The sequence below is a fragment of the Botryllus schlosseri genome, chromosome 11 (assembly GCF_051294905.1).
Source record: "Botryllus schlosseri isolate E-star chromosome 11, Bs_hap1, whole genome shotgun sequence".
Classification (NCBI taxonomy): domain Eukaryota; kingdom Metazoa; phylum Chordata; class Ascidiacea; order Stolidobranchia; family Styelidae; genus Botryllus; species Botryllus schlosseri.
Window position 1 is genome coordinate 26,912,330 of NC_137246.1, and position 24,356 is coordinate 26,936,685.

Here is a 24,356-nt window from a genome sequence, read left to right on the forward strand (position 1 = left end):
TTAAATTCGTATATGATGTACAAATTCTTTTTAGAAGTGAATTATTTCATGATTATTATATTTTATTCACGATTTTGCTAGTTGATTCATCATTTGGTATGAATTGGTGGTGTAATGAGCAAGAATTGCTTGGTGTCTCATCTTGAACACAGTGATAAATAGTACAGATCACACAGGCTTTCCATTGGTACCAGAATTAATCCTCAGAAGGCATTACTCTTTGAGTGTCGTTGAATTATCAGAAAAGTGTCTCATCTTACCCTCCTCTCCCCTGCTATTCAAATTTATGATTTTTATACAGCTATGTTTTTCTGTCAGGGCAGGTTAAAATTAGTCTGTACCAAAATGAATTGCTGGAGTTGCGGAACCTTGCTGGTGATTAGCATCTTTCAACTTACGTTCTGCCAAGGTAAGTTCTGTGGATTGGTTGTGTAAATATTGTAATTTTAGCAAAATGTATATATGCTTGATTGCTTGCATTAGTAGAGGGCAGACATGCTACTTCTGGGTTTTGCCTCCCAAATCTTGGTTTTCCCGTTCTCTTCCGAGAATCATCCGGGTTTCTGGGTTTTTGTCCTTGAAATCTGTTTTTCCAACATCATGTTACGCATTCCATCATCATTCTACGCTAGAAAATTAATTATATTAGTAAGATCATAATGTTGTAAATGAGCATACTTCTATTCGCCATTGTTGATAGATTTTGGTGTTATTGCGACGTCAGAGTCTTGGAGCACTTTCACTATGGCAGTAAAATGACATGCTTTGACTTGATGCGATGGAGCTTCGATGATTACCGACGTACTGACTTCCCAGGTTGCTGGAAGTCATGAATGCTAGTATCAGTCCAATAAATTAGTCGTTTTTCAATAAATAACAGATATAACTGTATATTATGTACATGGGTTGGGTATCTATCCGAGTATATTCACTTCCAGCAGCAGAGACATTCAGTCACTCAGAAAGACAGTCGGACACCCCACGCTATTAAAGGGGCGCTGCACTCTAGGGTGGAGTGAAAAATGGAAAATTTTGAATTTCAAAAAGGACACTTGATATGTGGTGCCAAAGATCAAAAAAATAATTTCTACAATAATTTTGGGCTCGTGCACCCTCTAGTGGTCGTGCAATTTCACCAAACGAGCCAATGCCTAATTTTGCTATATATTGATGACCGCCTACGCTAGAAAGCTGATTTTGGGCTTAAAAGACGCAGAAGCATCAAGTTTATATCTCACTTCCACAGAACTTTGTCTTAAAAATAAGAAGAAAAAAGTATTAGTCTGCACAAACTTTGAAATCGTGTTTCGTATGAAAATGATTTCATCTGCTTTCGAGACTCAAGATTAAGCCATCTATACGTTTAAATCAGGGGTTCTCAACCTGGGGGGCACATCTGAAGGGGGCACGAAGAAGCGGTCACCTAAAAAAATTTTCAGCGCGATTTACCTACAATGCAGGCGTGTTTCTCTCTATATGTAGACCCAATTTCATATATTTTTATTCTCTCATCAACATTCATAACCGTCCATACCACCAAACAATCTGTTGGGGTTGCTAGCATCCCAGTTGGATTTTGTGATATGACGATAAGGGGGGGGGGGGGGGGGGCGCGAAATTTTTCACTTTCAAAAAGGGTGTCGTGTCTAAAAAGAGGTTGAGAACCACTGGTTTAAATCCTGACACATGGGCAGATGCTGAGAAATGCTCCTGCTCGAGAAATGACAAACTTTTGATTGCTGATGGCTGTTCCATATCTTTTAGATTCAAGTTGACAATTTGGTGGTATGATTTGGCCTTAATGTTTATAATTGGGATTTTTAAACAATTTGATTCTAGTGTCAACATCGTTTTATGGTTTCGGTTCATTAACATATCATGGAATTGCAATTTATGTGCTTTCAATGTGGAGTTTTCAGTCAAAAGATCAATCACTACACGCCTTTGGTATCGTATCCACTCATAGGCGCCGACTTTTATTTTTTACGAGGTGGCGAAGTCTTGTGAAGTCAGAATTGTTTCATATCGAAGACGTCATTGTCGCACTAAAATGCTCTTTACAACATGCTGCTGGTGTACGTGCAGCGTTAAACCATTCGCGAGACGTTTTAAGATCAACCTTGCACTCATTAATATCAAACCATGCAGTCGAGTTATTAAATGGAATCTTAAAACGGTACAAAAGTCTGACTGCAGCTTGCGCTACCAGTCCGTACGACGGAATTCATCAAACAAAAATCAGAATTTACGTCACTGAGAATCACGAGCAACACGCCGTGTGAGTAACGAAATACACTACGCAGTGGCCTGCCATGTAACACACGACGACTCTCGAATATTTCAAGCAGACAATAATGATGATTACAAACAGGGATATCTCTGAATACAAACCCGCAATCGCGCAGCCAATCAGCAATTGTCTCTTGTGGTTACTTGCTTCGCGTTGCTTCGCAACGCGGAAATTATTTGCAGATTAAAAGAGCGATTTGGGTGACATTGGTGCATTTCTCGATTTATGTTCGTGAGGCATTTTAGGAGTACATCGGTCAATTCGTAAATCCAATTTGCATATCGATGGCCGCCAGCACATACTAATCGAATTACGTGTTGACGGCCGCACAAATTTCCTTCTGTGGCCGCAGCCTGGCCACTCCTTGGCAAGAATTAATTCCACTTCCGGGCGCATGCCGCGATCTTATCAATAGAAATCCACTGTCTTCCTAATACTCGATATTGTTGTTCTCGATACGAGTACATCCAGCAATCAAGTTTACCGGAATGTAGAAGGTTCCCTGTTCAAACGAATCAAATAAAATAAGAATTTGTGCCACCCAGAATCTTGTGATTCGTCAATATTTGACCATGGCATGGCCTACTGCACGTTAGTAATGGAAGGAACACTGAAAATGACTTCGTGCGACAATTTCGGAGTACGAATGTATCAAGCTGACAACAAGAAAGATAGATGATGGTAAATGAGAAAGCGTGTATTCTAATCAGTATCGCCACGAATGGGTTTTTAGTCTGACACCGTATTTAGTAGCTTTCGTCGCGACAATTGTTTTCTCGTTATATATGTGTTTAAGCTGTATTGCTACATTTCCCAGATAATGTCACTGACAAACCCTTGTTAAAAGAAACTAATCTGCGCAGAAAGGAATTCCAATTTGCAGCCACACACCAGTACACTTTATATTCTTTTCCTCCATTTTTCCTAACATATGCTCTTACATTTATCCTGTCAATCTTACAATTCACTGTTGCGTTACGATGTATGAAATTTATCGCCAATCTACTTCGATCAACTGCAGTAGACTCGATGATCAACAGATCACTTCGCTGCAGCTTCATCTTGCAATCGTAAAACATATTGGCCAATCCTATGAACTGTAAATCGTATTCGTACACATCTCATTTGCTTTGATATTGACACTGTAACCATTTTTTTTGTATGTGTCCGTGATTCTGAAGTTTATGCTATTTTGTTGCCTGTTTTGTTATTTTGCGATGATGAATAAAAAATTCTCTCTCTCTCACACCAACACACCCTCCAATTTCGCGCTCCGATTACCAAGACTATCACGAAGCTACCTATAGCTCACTAATGGTTTTGTAAACGAATATGGGCGCACATAATTTAGATTTCAGAAAGCAGAACGTCTATTTGGGCACCTGATCGGGAGAGGAGATCTAGGATGGTGCTTCTCATCAGACGCTAGGCGCGTAGCCAGTCGAAAAATTAGTGGGATTTGGATTTTTTACCAATATAGCATCAATTCAATTCGGGTCAAGTACGTGTGTAAATGGTGATCATATAGTCTCTTCGTGTTGACGAGAGTCAGGGAGTGCTGTCAATTAGCGAATCCCTGATCTCTGGTGAACAATGAAATATGTGGGTGTATTACGCAGTCTTGGCGACAGTTTTCGGAAATCAAAATGTCCGCGAACTTGATGGCACCGATTTCAAACCTTTGTCGTCCTCAAGCCATGATACACATCTTTAGATCGTTACATTCAAGTATTAGCAGTCAGGGCGGGCAACATAGAGTCCGCGGACCGGATCCGGCCCTTGGACAGTTTCCCGTCTTACATGATAATTTGGCCTGCAGCCCCAGTCTGCCGAGATTCCCCACTACTTGCTTAAACGTATTATAATGACCATATGTTATTATATACATGCGAAAAGACTTGCATTATCGGCATTTACGATGTACTCAACCCTAATAAATTGATATCTTGGTAAATTTGGAGTACCGGGCTTACCGAACGCCTTGGAATCATAATTAAGGATTGCACCGTGTGTTAATTGATCAGAGAGAAGCAGACATAGCGGCGCCTGTATGACAATGCTGTCCTCAAATCCACATTGTATTTTTCAATATCGGCGAGGAATGTCTTTGATGTGGCATTGCTGTCATTAAAATACATTCATTAAATACGATTGATTCCGTGTATCTGGGGATAAATGGGCGAATAATATATTGATTCAGCAATCCGGCCCGCCAAAGTACTAAAGGTGTGGCCCAATTCTTCTCCTCAATCAAGTAATGCTCAAATGCGTATCTCCACTCAACTAAGTATCGATCGATACTCCGCGTTGAGTGCGCGCCAATTCTCGCTGCTCAGTTAACCCTTTGCGACCGGCGTACCAGTATACTGGACCGCGATTGTTTAACACGGAGGAGTCGTTATTTATTCTAAGATAGCTCGACCGGCATTACTTTCTAAACTGTAACAATCGATTTATATGGATAGCTATTATGAATACGCATACATAAGACCATGTACAACCTATTATGTCAATGTATATCCTGCTTGAAATGCAGATTGCACACGCAAAACGTTTCCCGCAAAATTGAATTTGTAATGATGTTTGCGTGAATGAACGCCTGGAAACCATTGTATCTTCCGTGCTAGACGTCATATAACCAATTACAGTTATCTTCTATGGCTTGTTGTTGGTCATACTATTCTATGAAAGTCCTTATATCGAAGATTAGCACATGTTTCAAATCGACGTGAAAGAAAGCAATACCTTATTCCGTGAAAATCATGGCTGCGTAAGTTCATCCGACTCGTTGCGGCTTCAAACAGATGTACAATTGCTTCAGGCAATTGCAAATTGTACATATGGTTGGCCATTATCCTGGCATATTCATCAATATTCCTATCATGGGGTTTAGTATTGTGTAACTAAGCCGACACCAGCCCTAACACTACACAGATAAGGGTGAGAGTTAGGCTATTTTGGTACCAGAGCCTGTAATAACAACATCATATAGAGGCAGTTATATATCTGTTTAGATGGCACACGGTACTGTTGGCTTCTATGACTACTGTTGATCATACATGAACATTAGCCGTGTAGAATACAGTGATAATCGATGTGAAATAAAGCAATAATGTATCACATGAAATGACTTCTCGAGCGTATATGGGCACTGGGCAGTGTCGAGTAAGCCAATACGTATATACTTACGAATCCATCATGCAGTTGCAAGTTACATATAACAAGCCACTGGGGTTGATACCACTTCAATAGCATCAACCCCAGTGGCAAGTTACATATAACAAGCCACTGGGGTTGATACCACTTCAATAGCATGAAGATATATAAAATAGTTACTATGTTATGTAGAATTGGAAGTGAATTGCCTTCCGCGAGATTACGCGATTACATAATCGATTACCCATCGGCGGCGGCCGCGTGATTCGTGCTTATCATGTCTACCTTTCCAAGATTGTAGCGCTGGGCTATGAAGCGCTATAGTAGTGTCATAGTGTGTAATGTCTCCTTGGAACATAGAGATTCATGCGGAACGCAATCAGGTGGTCATATACCGAGAGAGGGCCTAAGTATGACGTGAGGAGATATAGAAAAACAAAATTGTATTTTATTTTCAAGAAATCGAGAACATTTCTCGCACACTGCTATCTCCTCTGGCGTCTGAGCCGTAAGAGTATCTCAGACCCCTAGGCGGCTACTTCAGGTTTACGGCAATATATTGGGCGTCGATTTAAGCCATATGGATGACATTTTATCGTCTTTTTTGTGGATGCAGTAGGTCAGTAGGCCGGCCGATTACAAAGGGTTGAGTATCGATTTCCAGACGTCATTTTCCGAAAGTGTGTTGCCATATTTTTTCAACTTTGACCCAGACATGCGTGGATTATTTTGTCATGACAACGGGACGCTTTCCTCGTTAATTCGTCACAAAACCTACTACGTACACGTTGATCTGATTGATTCGGGGTCCGTAGGTTAGTTATCTATTGATTTACCTCATCCAGACCCTTTCAAGATGGCCCAATAGAAATAATAGTAATCCTTGAAGATAACCAGAACATTCCTTTGCCCCACGGAAGTTTATTTGCAAGATGTTACAAACCCATTAGAAATTTAAAAGATAAGTTTCACAGCAGGTGACAACGCAAGTGCAGGCCTCAAAGAACAAAATAATGCAATCATATCGTGTAAATAAATTGAAAATTCACATATCTCAAGGGTTTCTATCCAATTGAAGGTCCTCTATGAACGATTCACTTAGCTCCTCTACGATTAAACTTTGCCATATTCGCCCTACATTTTCTCCCTGATATATTCAACATTTCTTGTTTCCATAAAGCTTACTGCTGCTATGTTGGGGAGAGTCTCGTCTAAATATTGAAAGGCCATAAGGTATAGTGACTCAATCCCAACACTGATATGTGATATCACCAAAAACTCTATCAACTCAGATTCAAGATGAGATACTGCAGCTACTTGAATTGTGGGAGGACCATTCGTAAAGTACCGGCAGCGTTAAATTCAATAGCTAGCAGCGACACCAAACTTTTCGATTTTGCTTGACGATCGCCCTTTGCCGCCATTTCTGTAAGGCAGTTGACATGACTTTTATATAATAAAATTACATGGAACGAAATCCATCCAAGCGCCATCTCACTCATTCACTCAACGGAACTTTACGCTAGCGCATTTGAGAAAGTATAAGTTATCATTCCGGTATACCGAGATGCCGTACGGTACGGCAATAAGTCGAAAGGGTACAGAAGAGAATTACAAATACAATTATAAACACAATATTCACCAAAGCGCCACTGATTTCATATGCTCAGCAGAATCTCACATCATGTGTTATCGGCGATTTACCTATACGACAATACCGATACTCCGGTATTTTGCGGGTGTTGCTTACAGTTGGCTTCTGGCTGGTGGAAATTGACACTTAAGTCTGGTGGTGCGCTGACTTGAATTTGACTGCTGATTCGAACGCTTTTGAGCGTGAGTATACTTTTTGATGTCAAGTTGAGTAACGGAACATTTCCCCTTGCTCTTCACTCTAATCACCTAGGTGATCGTGAAATATATCCAGACGACTGAACAGAAAACGTACTTTAAAATGCTCATGTTTGCTTCAAGTGCAACAAAATTTATAAAGAATATCTGTAATTGTTAATGCAGGGTGTGATCAGACTGGTTGACCCTACCCAGTACCCAGAGTCATATCGATTATACCCTGTCCTACACCGTTAAGTTTCTTTTTATAATTGCATGCGGCAATGTTATTTTCGTTTTAGTTCGACGAATCAATAAATATTTCTCTCTCGTTCTTCAAGTTTTCCACATGCAGATACCAATTTTCGGACCATCTGTTTGTAGTTAGGGTGCTTTGTGATCTTCCAAAAAGTTTTATTAGCTACATCCAAGGACAGTGCTTCTCATTCTCAACCGCGAGTCCGCGGACTCAAATGAGTCTGTGGTAGGGCCTAGATGAGTCCGCGAGCACAGGGATTTTAGGTTTTCGTTTGAATCTCTTTTTGTGCGCTTCTTATTGTGCCGTTCACTCAAGATTGATAAGGGGCATGCGAAATGCCTTCAAGTTTATAAATTATACTGCAATGAATGAAGTTTTGAAAGCAATATACCTCAAAAAGCGATGTTTTGCCATGTATATTTCAAATGCAAGAACAGCGAAACATAGAGCACTACAATTAATGGCTCAGCATTCCAAGCAATAATAGTTCTTCTGAAGTTTTCTGTGTCTTGGGCAAGCCAGTTGATTGCTAGTGTCAGGGACGTATTCAGGGGGGGGGGGGGTAATGGGTGTCCAATATCCCCCCTTCCCAAGCTCAACTATCCCTCCTCTTGAATTCAAAATCTAGCTCTCTGTTATTATCTTAGTATTAATTACTTGATGCTCATTTGTGATTAGATGCCCAATTAGCGTTTTCACCGAACAATAAATGCGATGATACCGGTACCCCCTTTTCTCCTATTCTTCTCTCGTCTGTGACAGTGTATCTTGTTACATTGCCGCCGAAGATCTCGTTCTCGCCGTTGTGTGTTCAAATAAGCACGCGACCTACGCTTGTATCATTAGAGATAGTAGATCCCTACAGTACCAAGACAGATTGTACTAATGAAATGTCCGGTATGGAATCTATCATGTATTGATCCAATTTGCGATGATTTAATTCAGCTGTTGTGTAGGTTTCCAGATTTCCAGTCTTTTCGGATGTCAGGCCTCTGGCGCATCTGCTGATTGTCCTGTTTTAACGCACTTGGTGTGACAAGAGAGCATGCGGCAGATAAGCATGTGACATTTCAGCATGCGACTATTCAGCATGGGGACACCTGAGCATGTTACCACGTGAGCATGCGACACATCAGCATGGTCACAGGTTAACAAGGTGTGAAAAGAGAGCATGCGGCAGATAAGCATGCAACATTTCAGCATGTGATGCTTGTCTGCCTCAATCTCAACGTATGTCACTGCCTATACTTCGTCGTCACATCTTTCCTGGATATTCCCTAACCTTTTCATATGACGTATGACCCTGTATACCAGGGGTTCCCAACCTTTTTGGCTTCATTCCCCACTTCAGATTTATTCCGAGCCTTCATTCCACACCAGGACCGTAAACGCGCGAAGCGCTAAAATATATATATAATTCATGTTTGAATCGGTCAATATGATCGGGAATTGCATATATTTTGCTTTCAATTTTTTAGCCCCTCTCTGCCCACGTAATCAGCTTTACCGGTAGAGCTGAGTGAGGTGTGTTGGAAAAGGTAGGACACCTAAATATGAATTGAACATCTTCAAGCAGACCCGTTGATATATTGACTTTGTTACATGATGCTATTTCGTGACCTATGTCTGCTATGTTAAAAGATACGGAAATCGCCAAAACTAAAAGGCACACTCGTTTTCAAATTGGTATTGCTTTAATGGCAAATAATTTTTTCCCTGCGGGATGGCATTTGTCCTGTGGGGTTCAGATCGCCAGGACAGGAACATTCGGCGCCAGCCATGTAGCCGCTTATGGACAATTAAACATATATGTATATTGTATAATTTGTATATATATCGAAGTTTTCGGTCACCACAAGGGCATTGCTTCTCGTCCAAGGTCTTCTCGCTGCTGATCGTTCTTGCACACTTCTCGGAGTCACATGTTACATGGTCCATGACTTCATATGTCTTGGTACGTCGTTGCGCAATACTGGCCGACGCCAAAGTCTCCATTTCTATAAATTCTACATATTTTCGTCAGGGGAAGGGTACCGAATATTCAAAATATTAGGCAATATTAAATCATGCACCCAGCGCAAAATTTTTTTTTGAATAAGTGACATAATAATTTATGTTGAATCACGAAATCATTTTGGGTCCCTTCGAGCTCGGGTTTGGGGTGCGGCAGTTACGGTCCTGTTCCCCGCTACCCAACACATTTGTCATCATAGAGCAGCTATTTGGTAGTTCGACTACACAAGATACACAGCCACACCAGTACGCAAGACAATTGCCTATAACTGCAACGTAAAACGTAACCAGTAACACTCAAATTTCGTGAAAGCGTTATTTCACGTCAAAACTAGTCGTGCTGGATGCGTTTGTGACGCCTTCATCGGCAATCCAGAGTTAAACATGATGTTTTGTGAACGCCGAGCAATATAATTTTCGGTAAATACATTCCAGACCAGTTAACTGGAAACGGTAATTGCGCATGTGTTTCCGTGAATATGAAGACTGTCATGTAGATAATTTGGAACAAACGGGTCTATTCCCCACCAGAAACCATTGAATTCCCCACCGTTTGGGAACCACTGCTGTATACGATGTGACTTGTGAGCTTCCTTCGTGATCATGGTCATGGGTAAAGGCAGACAACGCATCACGAATGACTGATAATGCTGTTTATCGTATCCCAATCTAACAATAAGGATTGCGAACCTCTGTCCGAAGTAAATGGATAATTGTCTGAATTAACAGGATTTTTACGAGCAAATTCAACTTTTATGTTTCGTTACGACGATGTCCAAATGCAGCGAAGTAGCATCAATTTACTCGTGTAAATGCCAAATAATGCATGGGTTAGATAAACTTGTTGCTGATGACGAAGTGATGCGTATGGTAGATATTAGCCGCCGCAAGCTACACTTTCTACGTCTTGGTCTGTAACGAGTTCGGTTATGCTATCAATTAGCGAGTCCCCGCTAATCCATATGAACTCTTATTATAACGAATCAGGTCGATGTCCAGTCGATGCTCGTTAATTGGAGGCACTGGTACTAATAATACGAGTAGCTGAATTGCAAATAATTATTGGAGATGCGATTGTCATTTCATACAGACGCTTAATAAACCAGATTAATAATGTAAATGCCATTTTACATTAGTCTCTTCCCAACAAGAAACCCCTAAATTCCCCACCAGTCGTAATGCTCAATTGTGGCATGCGAAGGTGTTACAAGCAGAAGTGTCGCAATGCGCAATTTTTGCATGATTAAATGTCGCATGCGGAAGTGTCGTGATGCTCAAGTGCCGTATGCCAAACTGTCACCATGCTTAAGTGGTCCTGTGCTCTTGTGTAACCATGCTCATATGTAAACATTGTCAAATGTCCCCATGTGGATATGTCCCCATGTTCATGTGTCCCCATGCTCATATGCTCCAATGCCTATGTGTCACCATGCTCAGGTGTCCCCATGCTGATATGGCACCATGCCGATATATCCCCACACTAATGTGTCGTCATGCTAATGTGTCCCGACGCTCATGTGTCTCCATGCTCATATGTCCAAACGCCAATGTGTCACGATGCCGATATATCCCCACACTAATGTGTCACCATGCTCAGGTGTTCCCATGCTGATATGGCACCATGCCGATATATCCCCACACTGATGTATCGTCATGCTAATGTGTCCCCACGCTCATGTGTCCCCATGTTGTTGTGTAGTATGCTCAACAGTCGTTTTTCATTTTGTCGCATGCTCAAATGTCGGGCAACCAGTGAAAACATCGGAGGGTAGGAAAATTTGGCCGCTCCGTGACTTGCGGCGAGAGATAGTGCTACATCAATGTTCGATGTAATGTTGTAATGACGAGAAGTTATAGTCTTGAGCTGGACAATTCCCAATTGTCACTTTTGCACCACAAACGCATTTAGGAATTCATTTTGATTGCAAGCCTAAGCTTGCGCCGGGCCACTGTTATTCACGTGATGCAATCACACAAGCTCGAGCGTTAATTGGTCTTTACCATACGCCATCTTGGCAGGTAGTAGATATCATATTGATTTAAAACAAAATTAATCCAGATCATGTGCAAAAACAGTTTGAACAATTGACACAAACGGCAACAGACTATAAATCATTTGTGTATCTTAACTGTTCGAGTGATCGTATTTGAGCTCAAAATAGAGAGATCTCCCGCTGTGCTGTAATATGATCTTGATAACATCCTCGCTCCGGTAATTAAGGTCAAGATAGGTATCTCTGTCTCTCTTTCTGCTGTTATCTTAGCTTAAGGGGTCACAAACACGAGTAAGATTATCTGACCGTTGTAATATCTGCTTTGTGCATACATTTAACCCGATCAATCTGTTAATACTAGGAACATCCTCTCCTTTAAAAAATACCCCCCCCCCTTTTCTAAAAATACTCCCTTCCCCGTATATTTTCGGCTAGATACGCCCCTGGCTATTGTCACAGGCAAAACATGTATGCTTTGCACACCTGTAGCATCTCAAGTTCAAGTTTATTCATAAAATTTCATCTCTTCAAAACATCACAAGACTGCAATGCCATGAAGTATAGGAAGATGCCAAAACTAGTAGTCTGACTAGTCTTCGAGATCAGACACCCACCTGGCTTTGACATCAAACATGTCAAGTATAAACAGCCTCATTGCCAATCTATAGTTGTCTATTATCAGTAGAACTTGAGATATGGACCGCATTACTGAACCGTTGCTTGAATTACAAAGCCGACAGATGTGGAAAGACAAGTTTAAGTGGCTTCTTTGACTCATTTTGGGCACATGTTCAGTCAATCGAGCGAAATCTTTCAGATCTTTGTGAGCAAGCTGCAACAGCTCTTTTGCCATCTCCAACCACATACCTGTGTGAATCTGGCTTTTCAACTATGACGATGATCAAAAGAAGTACCGCAATAGACTTCAACCAGAAGATGACATCAGATGTAGGCCTTGACAACCATAATTCTAGAATTCGAAAACATGTCAAGCAAGGACAAGGACTGTGTGTTGAGTGAAAAACAGTGCTTGCTTTTTTCCTCGATAACGTATTAAACTATCTTGGATAGAAATAAAAAAAACTTGTACTATTTCTTATCTGTGCTTTCCGTCATTAGTTGATTGATTCACGGTGATGACGCTCCCTCTCCTCACGTAGTGCTGCGAGTGTGTAATTCGTTGTCAGTTGCTTTAGGTGTTCAGCCTTGCGTTGTCGTATTTGAACTGTTACTACTGTGTATCTCATTTGTCTTCTCTCTAGGCCAGAACAAAACAATTTTTTGTTGATATATAGCTTGAGTCCGCGGATACATATACGCGAACTTGAGAAGAGTGCAGGGGTCAAAAAGGTTGAGAACCACTGGCATAGAACAAGAGTGAGCAATTATTTTTCTCCAAAGGAGAAGCAAAAAAGGCGTTCGCGAGCCAAGTCAAAACTTTTAGCTATGTTCTCCAGTGCATTAATTTCATATCTAAATTGAGAGCAGTGAATTACATTGTTTATAAATGCTGCTCAGTGCTCCGGGCTCAGTTGATGTGTGTTGATATTATGTAATGAGAAAGTCACAGTTGATAAGGTGGAGTGGAAATAACTTTTTTTTCTAAATCGAAAAAAGGGATTCTTAAATCCAGACAAATGACCTAAAACTTCAAGAAAAATTGATTTTAGGGGATTGCCCCTATATTCCAGGCGGCAACCCCCCTAATTTCTGCGCAAGGGGGGATAAAATTGCCCATCTTGACAACTGCTGGCCGTAGAGTCATGATATATAGCTCAAAAGCTGCCAAAATATAATGTTTCTATCTGTCTTAAGAAGCAAGCTTTCGCTATTGTGAATTCAAAACGAGTTACAGCCAAAAAACACTTAAATTTTGAAGCGGGTAAAAGCGGGAGTAACTAAGTTGAATGCTAGTGTGATTAAATATCAATCTCATTGTGTAAAAGCTCACTGGTGAGGGCTGTTATTCCATCTATTTTTAGAACAGACTCGTTGGCTATTCATCTGGTCCTTGTGGGCTACCTGGGGGCCTTGGGCACTGCATTGGCAACCCCTGATCTAGAACTCTCAAACTCCTATCCACGTTTTGAACATAAAAATGTATTTTGGATACTATAAAGCTCCTAACAGTGTGCCTCTTTGTTAGATTGCATTGTTATTGAGCAAGCTTGGAGTTATTCTGGTGTTGTTGTCACGAGACCGACTTACATCATATTTCTTGAACACGGCGACCTGCTCGGCACAAACTAAAAGGCGGGTTTATCCCCGACTCCTGTAAACAAATAATTAGTGCTCCAACCCTTGAAAATTTACTTACATTCAACATTTTTGTAGAAATGTTCCGACGATGTAAGCAGTATTTCAAAAAATTACAGTGGTTACTAAAATTCATTTAAAATGTAGATTTTATGCTTCATGTGTGACCTTTTAGATTGCAAAGTCTCCCTTTCCAGTTCCATCATACTAAATGAGGGTTTTCCCGACAAAATGTTTCGAACTAGGTATTGTATCTTGCCCGATGTATGAACCCGTACCAAACATTGCTGTTACTCATCTGGTCATGGGTGAATCAGACATCTGAAGCTTCGACATTTTCCAGGCGATGTCGTTATTGATGAATTCCGGGAGCAGCGAATTCAAACGGTCTTTCTTGAAATTCCACCTTCTCTAACTGACTTCTTGGCTTTAGAGCTATTCCAAGCAACGTTATTGCCTCGAAATATCGATTGCTGGGCCTGACAGTAGCAACGTTTTTTTTCCTAAGATCAGGTGAACCAGGTGGGTATTTATTCTTGAACTCCAGATGGAACTGTCAGTGGTGTGGTTTTGAAAAAATCTGCGAAAGCAAACCCTGTTTTCGCTGTTTAATTCCACTCTCGTCACGATTTGTTCAAGCCGGTCGCGGTGAATGTAACTCTTTTTAAAAGTGTACTGCTAAGTGAGATTCTCTTGAATCAAAGTTCAGACGAACACCGATTATCGAAACAATAACAATTTCAACTCGAGCATATTAAGAAACCAAAACACATCAAAGAATGAGTGATCAATTAGAAACACTATTGGAAACAGCAATATCTCTAACAGTAAAAAAAATAAACATATATTCTAGGACACCTACCGTGATTTTCCATGTATAATCCACAAAAGTTTCACGATTCTTTGCCCTAACAACACGCTTGAAAAAAATCTCCCCCGCTAAAAAACTTGAAATCACAGTTTTCTTCATGTTTGTTTCCAATAGCGCATCACTTTCAGTCATCGTGCCCAGTAATTTATATTATCAGTGTAACGCGCTACCAATTAGCAAAAAGCGTGTTGCCAATTAACGAGAGTCGTCTGCACAACACTCAATCTCCTGCTGAGTTGGTTTGCCGTTCGCAGGGAGCAAAATTAGGTCTTTCATTGATTGCTGAATGCGCGCGCGGCAATCCTCGCTAATTCATCGACAGGCCATGTGCGCAAAATGTAATCGCTTGTGTAATCAGTCGCACCTGCAACAGGCGTGGTGTGCACGACATATCCGTTGGCCTGAGAAATCGCATCTGACCTTGTGCACAAGATGTCGCGTCGCCAGCCTCGTAGGCTTTGGCTACTATCTACTATCGTATAGAGCCAATACCGTTACTTGTATAATGATTAGCAATGGCATTTGTAATAGGCCTCGTGTGCAAGACGTCGCGTCGCTGGCCCGAACTATCGCGTCGCTAACCTCGCAGGCTTAGGTTGCTCTCTACTATCGTTTAGAGACAATGCCGTTAATTGCATAATGATTAGCGATGGTTATGTCATGATTGTTCCACAGTGACATCGCAAAACAGAACACCATCGTGTACTAAAACACAGCTGTTCATGTACTGCGAATGCAGGGTGCGTACTATACATGGGTACAGGGTTTTTCCCAGAATCTGCATACCATGTTAAGGGTGAGTATTATACATGGGGGCGTACTATACTTGGAAAATTATGGTACTCCGAATTTCAGTTTTTACCGATTTTTGATCTCTCGAAACCATGAGATGATTTCATTCCCCCTCCATGCCTTTTACCGTCATAGTTTTGACTTTGAGACATATATAAAAATTGTTCACTGCAGCGTGGTAGCAACAAGGAACAATTTCAGAGCCTCTTAACTTTGAGCTCGTTGAGAATTTGGCAGAGAAAATTTGGATTCAGTATATCGTCGCAGTGCTATCAAGGTATAATTACACATTAACTTTAGGTTAAGTTTTCATCTTCTTTCAGCCATATATTGACCCCAATTAACTATATTATACTGAGACAGGAATATATATCTATGGCCAAGATGTGACCTAAAAAAATTTTGAAAATTTCGAAAAGTTGATTTTTTTCAAGTTTTACACATAGATCTTCAAAATTAGAAAACTGGGCATAAATGCTACTTTGATACCACTGCGACGATTTATACTATGGGCATCTCTCGCTGTGCCAAGTTTTATACACCTTCCCCAACTTTGGTGCAACCCTCTTGTTCATTTGGCGTCGAATTACCCCGCATTATCTGCTGTACACCAGTGCGGGCAACATGTATTAAGGTTTCAAATCGGAAGTGCTGAGTCAGCATCGTTCTTGTAAGTTTGAATTTCATGTCACAAAGATTTCCGGTCCTCAGTTTGGACGAAAATCATGTAAACTATGAGGTCGTATCATTTATTCAAGCCCATTTCTTCAGATATCATGGATGTTAGCATGTACCAAGAGGATCCAGGGGTTCGTTCGATCGGATCAAATGTTACTGTGCGTTCTGTAATATCAAACATGTCTGAAATAACGGACGCTGTGTCAATTACTTTATATCAAAACGGTGGATCAATGGTATGTATTTCTCATAAATGGAAATTGATTCATAGTGAAAAATTTACCTAAGTAACTATCCTATCTCTCTCTATAGAATCTAGTCATCCTTTTCCTCACCCTTACTTGAAACTGTGAAATACTAGGGAGAAATGGACAGCAATTTCCAGTAATACGTTTCTTTCTGCGCTGTGATATTTATTTCCCTTCAAGGCTTTTGGAAAAGTATTTCATCCTTTTATTTGCTCAATAAATAAAGATGACCATAGATGTTTGTTTATGACCAGCGATATTGTGCTACATCTTCCTCTATAGATGTTTACTGGAAATCGCTGGATTTTAATGAAATTAATCGCAAAATCAGGATCAGTCAAACTATAGTGGTTGTAAGCCTGGGATTCCGGGATAGGGATGTCCACGGGTCCCCACCTTGGTAATTGATAGCACCATGTAACAAAATTTAGTTGAACCGATATTTTGATATTTACTATACCATATTCCCCAGTGAAACATATTTCTGGCATTTATTTGCCTCAAGTGTCGTTTAAAAATGTGTTTTAATCTTTTTGAGCTGCCCGCACCATGTTTTTCAAGTTCCTTTATTGAAATTCTTATTACTGTGATGTCACATTGATCCATCATTCAATTCATAATAGTTGGTTGTTAGCAACAATCATCTTCTCAGTCTCAGTTACTCAGTATTGGCTGCAGCAAGCTAGCTCAAATTCCTTTTCGTTTTGTTCTGATTGTGGATCTAGTGAGTATAATCTTATCATTAATGTCAACATCACAAATGTAATCTGCCTGCTGGTCGATTTTGATATTTCTGTGGTCTGTATATGAGTTTGAAACAGGTTGAACATAAAATATAGATAGAAGTAAGGTTTATATGCTTATTAACTTTACTTTGGCATGAAGATTGGGGACAATGATAAAAACTGGGCATTTCATGCGCTTTGCGAAACATGTGGATGAAATATGGACGGATGTCTAAAGGGAGATCAGCATGCAATGTCATTTGTTATTAAAGAAGCTGAGGGGGAATTCGAAACCTTATAGAAGACTGTTATTTCTGCATGGGTGACATTCCAAGGTTCAGAATAACTAAAAATGACTTGACGTTGCACATCCTTCTATGCCATCTACTCTTAAGCACCTGTTCCGTATTGCAGTAAGTTATCTCTGCCAAAACTATCAGGCAAAAAAACGCTCCAGAAGACTCGACAGGGCTTAAAGATACAGAAAATGACTCCGATGACGACTTCAACATCTCCCTTATAGATATAAATCTAAAACCACACATTCGCAACCAACGCAAACTTGATTATTTAGTCGGGAATGACTAAATTAAACGCGAAAATTCTGACTCCAAGGTTGAAACTTCCTTTTGTTAGTGGATTTGAACGTCCAATAAGGAATTATTCGTATTATTACAGGGCAATTTTGAGTAAAACGAGAAATCACAAAAAGTGACATTTCTCAAAGACTAGGGACATTTCCAAAGAAATTTTTGTATTTTAATGGTTGGTTTGGACTAGCAAAACACAATACATAAGAATTTTTACTCAAATAACATTTTGCAAAATTTTGGTACATGATGTTAGTTTTGGTCCATAATAAGAGAAGTTTTCTCATTTCACAGACGCAAGTCACACAAACAAAACCACTTCTGACGAGTTTTAGCGTGTTGATTTGTTACTTATGCATGTATAAGTTATATCTGTTCATATTAACCTTTTCATTAGCGTTTTTTTTACCTCCAATAAATAATTATTGTGAATAATACGGAGCAATTATGAGTAAAATAAAAAATTAGAGAAATTGCATTTCTTCAAAATTTGGAACATCTCAGGAAAAATGTTGGTATTTTTGTGATTAGATTGAAATACAAAAACACAATACCGGTACATGAATTTGTTTAGTCAACTAAAACTTTTGCAAAATTTTGTTACATGGTGTATTTCGCGACTGCATTTATTCTTTGCGCATGTTTTTCTTTCATGAACTATGCCGAATAAAATATTGAGACACAAAATTGTATTTCAAGTTATCCTACTAAATTGCTTATTCATCAAGTCTAAGTTTTCCGATAATTTATCACCAGGGATTCATTACATATAGTGACTGGGAGAGCACGGAGCCTCCACAGGATAATCTGGATGCTGTTCCTCTGGATCTCAAAATAAGGTGAGAAATATTAGATGGATTGCATGTACCAGAGAGATACAATTAGAAAATTCAAAGTTTGAACCGTCACACAGGTTGAAAAGCACTGCACTAAAGCATCCCAATGGCCTCAAGCGATACTCTCATAATTGCGAATACAGTCAGATTTAATTCTGTAAAATTATGCGCATCTTTTTTGAGAGTGCACATTAAGGTCATGACTAGAAAAAAAATTTCGCCTGTAGCAGGAATTGCTCAGCATTTTGGTATAAATTAGAAAGATTATAATCATTTTCTTCAAATCGGAAAAAATGTCCCGCACAAACCAACTTCAATTTTCGACACTGGTCCAAATATAGATAAAATTTACAATTCAATGGTATTCTTTGCTACAAATTTAATCTTCATCTATGTCCTTTTGTACTGGTAGTAAAGTTCATACATCGATTTGACTTCTCTTTCTGTTATTATGTTATTGCCAGGGACATCTACAACGGAAATATCCGACTTCCAATGGGATTTTAAGGCACTTTATCGCTGCAGGACATTCGAGCGCAAAAATAGCAGCAAATAATCTTTGGTATACTCTAGAGCCCGATCGATATTGGATTTTTGGGTCGATACCGATGAAACCGATATCTCACACCTTGACCGAGAACCCCAATACATTCAGCCGATATTCAACAAAAGAATTGGATATACATAAGCACATTTTCAAAGCCTCATAGCATTTATTTGAACATCTTTACAGCCATTGTTATATTTGAACATGAAATAAGCTAGAAAGGCTACATCTGGACACCTGTTAAGTGTAACCTTGTAACATGTATCAATATTCTCAATCTAGCGGTCAAAGATTATAGTTTTCTGACTTCCTACCGCCATGTTATGACGTCACGAGAATTGCCGATAATTTTGCAGCTTCAATGGCTGATACCGATAATTCTGTCGAAGTGTGATATTGTCCCGATATTATCGGCGAACCGATAAACGGTTGGGCTCCAGTATATTCCATCTATAGACAGACATCTGGTTTGAATACCAGGCTTCCTGACACGCATTTGCGAGGAATAAGCATGATATATGAAGAGATACTCTTCATCTGGGGACTTGGAAGTACCAAATTATAGCCCTTGAGCTCCATCTCGCATTGCGTAGAGATGGAAGTTTATGCCAACGGCTTAGTGGTAATCTACCATTTCCTTTGAAAGAGCGACATGCTCTGCACAACACAGATAAACTTGAAATCATCCCTCCATCCTCAGTTTTCTAATATTTTCATTTGAAATCCTGGCTTGATGGATTGTACCAAGTTTTCGTAGCATTTTACCATATCATCTCCAAATTTGTAGCTGAGAGTTGGATTGACGAACTCTGATATATGCTTTAAAGAATCGATAATATTATGTTGGCAACCAATGTATTGTGGTTTATGAAAACCCTTGCTCATCACTGCAATTTGCAGTTTCACAACAACGCCATTCCGCCGCCCAGTATCAACAGTCACACATATGATATGACATTTTCAAATTTTCAGCATATTCCTCTAATCGGTTTTCTAGACCGCTGAAAATATGTTGAGTTGTTCTACTTTCGCCTTTTCGAGCTCCCAGTTCGATTTGTGTCAGACAAGTTGAAATTATATGATCCATACCGTCTACATCTAAAATCGAAATTAATAATTATTTAATAATTGTTTAATTTTGTCTGTAACAAGAAAACGATAGAAATGATTCAATCTGAGGGATCAAATTTCACCAAAATACTATTTTAAATCTTCGCAATTGGAAATGTGTCAGTTAAATTCAAATCAGTCGGTGTATATATTATATAGTCTGTGTCTACAAAAAAACCTATCTTTCATACCGTGAAAACTGAAAAATTTTTGTGCGGGAGGTTTTTGTTTAACCAGTCTTAACTTTTGGTAACTTTGCAATCAGGACACAAAAGTTCATCGTTTGTGTCTACAGGAAACACAAAATTTCGAATTTTTTTCTAGTCATAACCCTAGTGCGCATGCGTACAGTATATATACATTATTCGAGAAATGTAGTGACAATAAATCACGCGAAGCGCGACAAAAATTTCCATCTTAAGAACTCCAACCATATTCAATATACTCTACTTTATGTTGATTAACGAAATACTTTTGGTTCGGACAATAAGCTCTCTGGATTTTTTTATATTTCAGAAATCCAAAATTACACGAATTTGTGAATTTTTGGAAGGGGCTTCGCGGTCCCCAGTTTGGGGACCATTGATTTATAGTATTGTCGGCATATTTTTTAACGACCAGTTGGTTAATCCTTACCCACAATACAAGCTACAGGAGATCCACTATGTCTAGACTTCAACTGTCAGTTGGAAATCTGTCTTTATTTATAACAGTTACTCCAGTCCAGTTCTACGGAAGAACTGATCCCATGCAACTGTGTGCCACTTTGGCTGATGGGACTGTCACATGATGGTAGATCATTCTACCCTCAAACGGAGATCATTAAAGGGAACAATTTTTGAGTTCTGATTATAACAACCTCTAAATTTCAAGACAGAAATATTTCAATATAGGATAATTAAAATAAATATTTATCTCGTGAGTAATGTAACAGAAACAGAATGTGAGAAATGTGATCGAAACAAAATGACTCCAGGTTCGAATTCAGCACCCTCAAATTAGGGTAAATAAATCAAAAATAATCTGCAGCAAAAGTTGTGTATACTATTGTAATTTACCTCTTAGTGAAAAGGGGCATATAATTACAGTAGGCTACGGGTACACTAAAAAGTCATATCCTATTACTGGACTCGAATGAAAATATCAATTCTGGATTCGTATTTGACTAGTCGAATCATTTTGCCCAGCACTACTTATGAACAAAAAAATCATTCCGCAAATCATGGGCACATAGTCTGAATTTGATCTTGCACAGCAATATACTTCCCTGAATTTGGTGTTAACTGTAAATAGGTACCTTGCAGTGTTGGGATGACTCGAGTCATGACTTGACTCGAGTCACTTTTTCGTATGACTTGACTTGACTCGAGTCACTTTGCTAAAATGACTTGACTTGACTTGACTCGGCGTATCAGAAATGTTCATTGACTCGTGACTCGGAGCAAAATTCACGAGTCAATTTCAAGTCATCAAGTAATCGGTGTCGATAAAAATCACTATATCTTACATATGTCCGGATTGTTCGCGCAACGCTGGTGTAACCCGTGAGAGCGACCAATCATTCGTGCGTTTTGCTCTATCTTCAATGTTATCTCACAAATATATTGATCGCAAGCGAAGTGATCGAAGCTGACATCATACGTTGTCGTAAACTATAGTATAGTAAAGTAATTTAATAGCAAAATGTCTATTTCTGTTCTGTGTTGTCAACTTAACCATACCTCTGGTTTTATCGAAATTCAATTCGCAAATAGGTCATATAGTCCTCAACCATTGGCGCAGGCTCGAATTGTATCATATCAATTTGCAAAAAGGCAATGTATTGTCAATCAATCTTGTCAATCCGTTTCTCTTTTCTCTATTTTGGATGGTAACTGTAAACTGAGGCTGTGCAATTACTTACGTACTTCGTTAGTTCTACTTATATGTGAGCGATACAGCGCCTTACTTGCGTGTATATTTAACTCTAACTCGTTTGTCAGTTCAAAATCAATGACCACTCAATCTGTATTTTAGACAGCAAGCAAAATACAATGACGTAATCACGCTTCATACCTCGAAAAGCAATTTGACTTGAATTGTGACTTGACTCGTGACTTGACTTGACTTGACTTGACTCGCCTTGACTCGAGTCACCTCCGAAAATTGACTGACTTGACTTGACTCGAGCCACTTTCGAAAATCGATTGACTTGACTTGACTTGAGTCAAAATGTGCAATGACTCGATTTGACCCGTGACTGGAAGGCAGTGACTTGATCCCAACACTGGTACCTTGTCGCCTCCCACACTGGTACCTTGTCGCCTCCCAGTCCATACCGATTTTACTGTTGTGTTTGTTGATGTATAATTATTGTTATCCCATACCCTTTTGCCTTGACCCTATCTATTCATAATGCAATATGCATGATGTATTTTTCAGTTACTCCACAGATGCAAAAAGCTTCACGCGAATAATTACCTGGTTCTTCAATTCTTTGAATCATGATGACAATGGAATTGTATTGCTGACTGAGGTGTTTGCGAGTATTACATATACCGGTACTGCTAATCTTACGTTAATTGTCTTGCGTGAGTACAAAACTTTGTTTCATTATGCATTGCTGTCTGTGTATATCTATTGGTGTGGCAAATTGAAGCCACCAGTACTAGAAGTGTTTCAGCCAGCATATGGCGTCAACTGTGATGCCGTGAATTCTACAACTAAAATCAGTTTATGCAACTAAAGCAAATTTCTTGAAAAGCGATTAATTTGATGAATGGAAAGTCCAATATGCCCGATTCATATCTACCATACCTTAATTCCCTCAAGGCTGTATCAGGCACTTCAAAATGGTTATTAAAGTTCTGTCAAGTTTGATCAGGCTAGACCAGTGGTGAGTGGTTTCCAACCTTTTTCGACTCATCACCCCCTCATCAACCTCTACACAAATTTTCGTCCCCCTTATTTACGGATCTGAAAAAGAGGACATATAATCAGGAAAGTTATTCTCCCATGTCTGATCGCTGATGAATGTACTGGAAAAGGCCATTTTTCAGAGATGGTAGGAGCTCGGGAAGCCTGTTTCCGCGTTTACTTTTTATTGAGCTAACCTTTTTTCGCGTCATATCGTCACAGTGGAATCAAAGTGACTTATGTCCATTTTACACATTTTGAGAAAATGGACTTTAGTTTTGATCTTCTTTCATCCACATATTGAACCTGATTGAGTTTGAATCAATGAAATAGACATAACCATGGTCAAAATTGAAAATTTTTCCAAAACTTGACTTTTTTCAAGTTTTAAAAATGGACCTTGAAAATTTTTCAACTGGACATAAGTCACTTTGATTCCACTGCGACGATATGCAGAATAAGCCGTCTTCACATGCATTTTTGTCCATGTTAAATAAATATAGGCATTGTCTACTCATCCGGTACTGGACAAACAATTTCTCGGGCCATTCGTCCGGCACTGTGTGCCGTGTCCGTAACTGAGCGTTGGGACAGGTTGTCCGACACATGAGCGTTAGCATGCTACTCATGAAAAACGACAGATCAGCATGCTTCACTTTGGCGTATGACTTAACAAACCTTATACCAGCGGTCGGAAACCTATGGCTTGCGAGCCATATATGGTTCTTTTGAGTATAAAATATGGCTCTTTTTGCCAAATATTTAGTTTCTACTGAATTGATCAATATTGCAGAAAGTTGTTCGTAAATTTTCATCACGACCGGAATAATTATTCTCGTGATCGCAGTGGCGTATTCAGGGGGGGTAATGGGTGTCCGGTCCAAGCTCAAATATCCCACTTCCTAAATCTATTTCTATTGATCTAATATTTCTCATCGGTAATCCCCGTATTGCCACGTGGCACCATCACGCCATCGATCGAGCAAATAATGCAGTGCGGTGATGTTTTTTTTTCTTGTATTGTTCTCTCGTCTACGGAAGCCCGAAAAGCGCATCGTCGCATGGCGCTCTCGCCTCATCTGAACGCTATTATCCAGTTACAATAACACTCGCATTAGACGCCACGAAATTGCGGTACTGTGCGAGTTGGTTTTCATGCTTAACATTTTATTATCAACAAACGTTTAGAACATGCGTGCTAGGCTTTTATCATCATAGATAGCAGATCCCTACAGTACTAAAACAGAATGTACTAATCAAATGTTC

The 24,356-nt window shown here is 39.6% G+C and overlaps 1 protein-coding gene across 1 annotated transcript in view; it reads left to right on the forward strand.

Annotated features, from left to right (window-relative positions):
• Nucleotides 1-324: 324 nt before the first annotated feature.
• The window catches only part of LOC145450037 (uncharacterized), a 73,431-nt gene continuing 49,399 nt past the window's right edge, over nucleotides 325-24,356 (forward strand). The window contains exons 1-4 of the mRNA XM_080328496.1: nucleotides 325-409; nucleotides 16,233-16,375; nucleotides 18,459-18,541; nucleotides 22,617-22,765. Coding sequence (XP_080184622.1) covers nucleotides 346-409; nucleotides 16,233-16,375; nucleotides 18,459-18,541; nucleotides 22,617-22,765 — 439 coding nt within the window. The 5' untranslated portion in view covers nucleotides 325-345. The remainder of the gene's footprint in view (nucleotides 410-16,232; nucleotides 16,376-18,458; nucleotides 18,542-22,616; nucleotides 22,766-24,356) is intronic.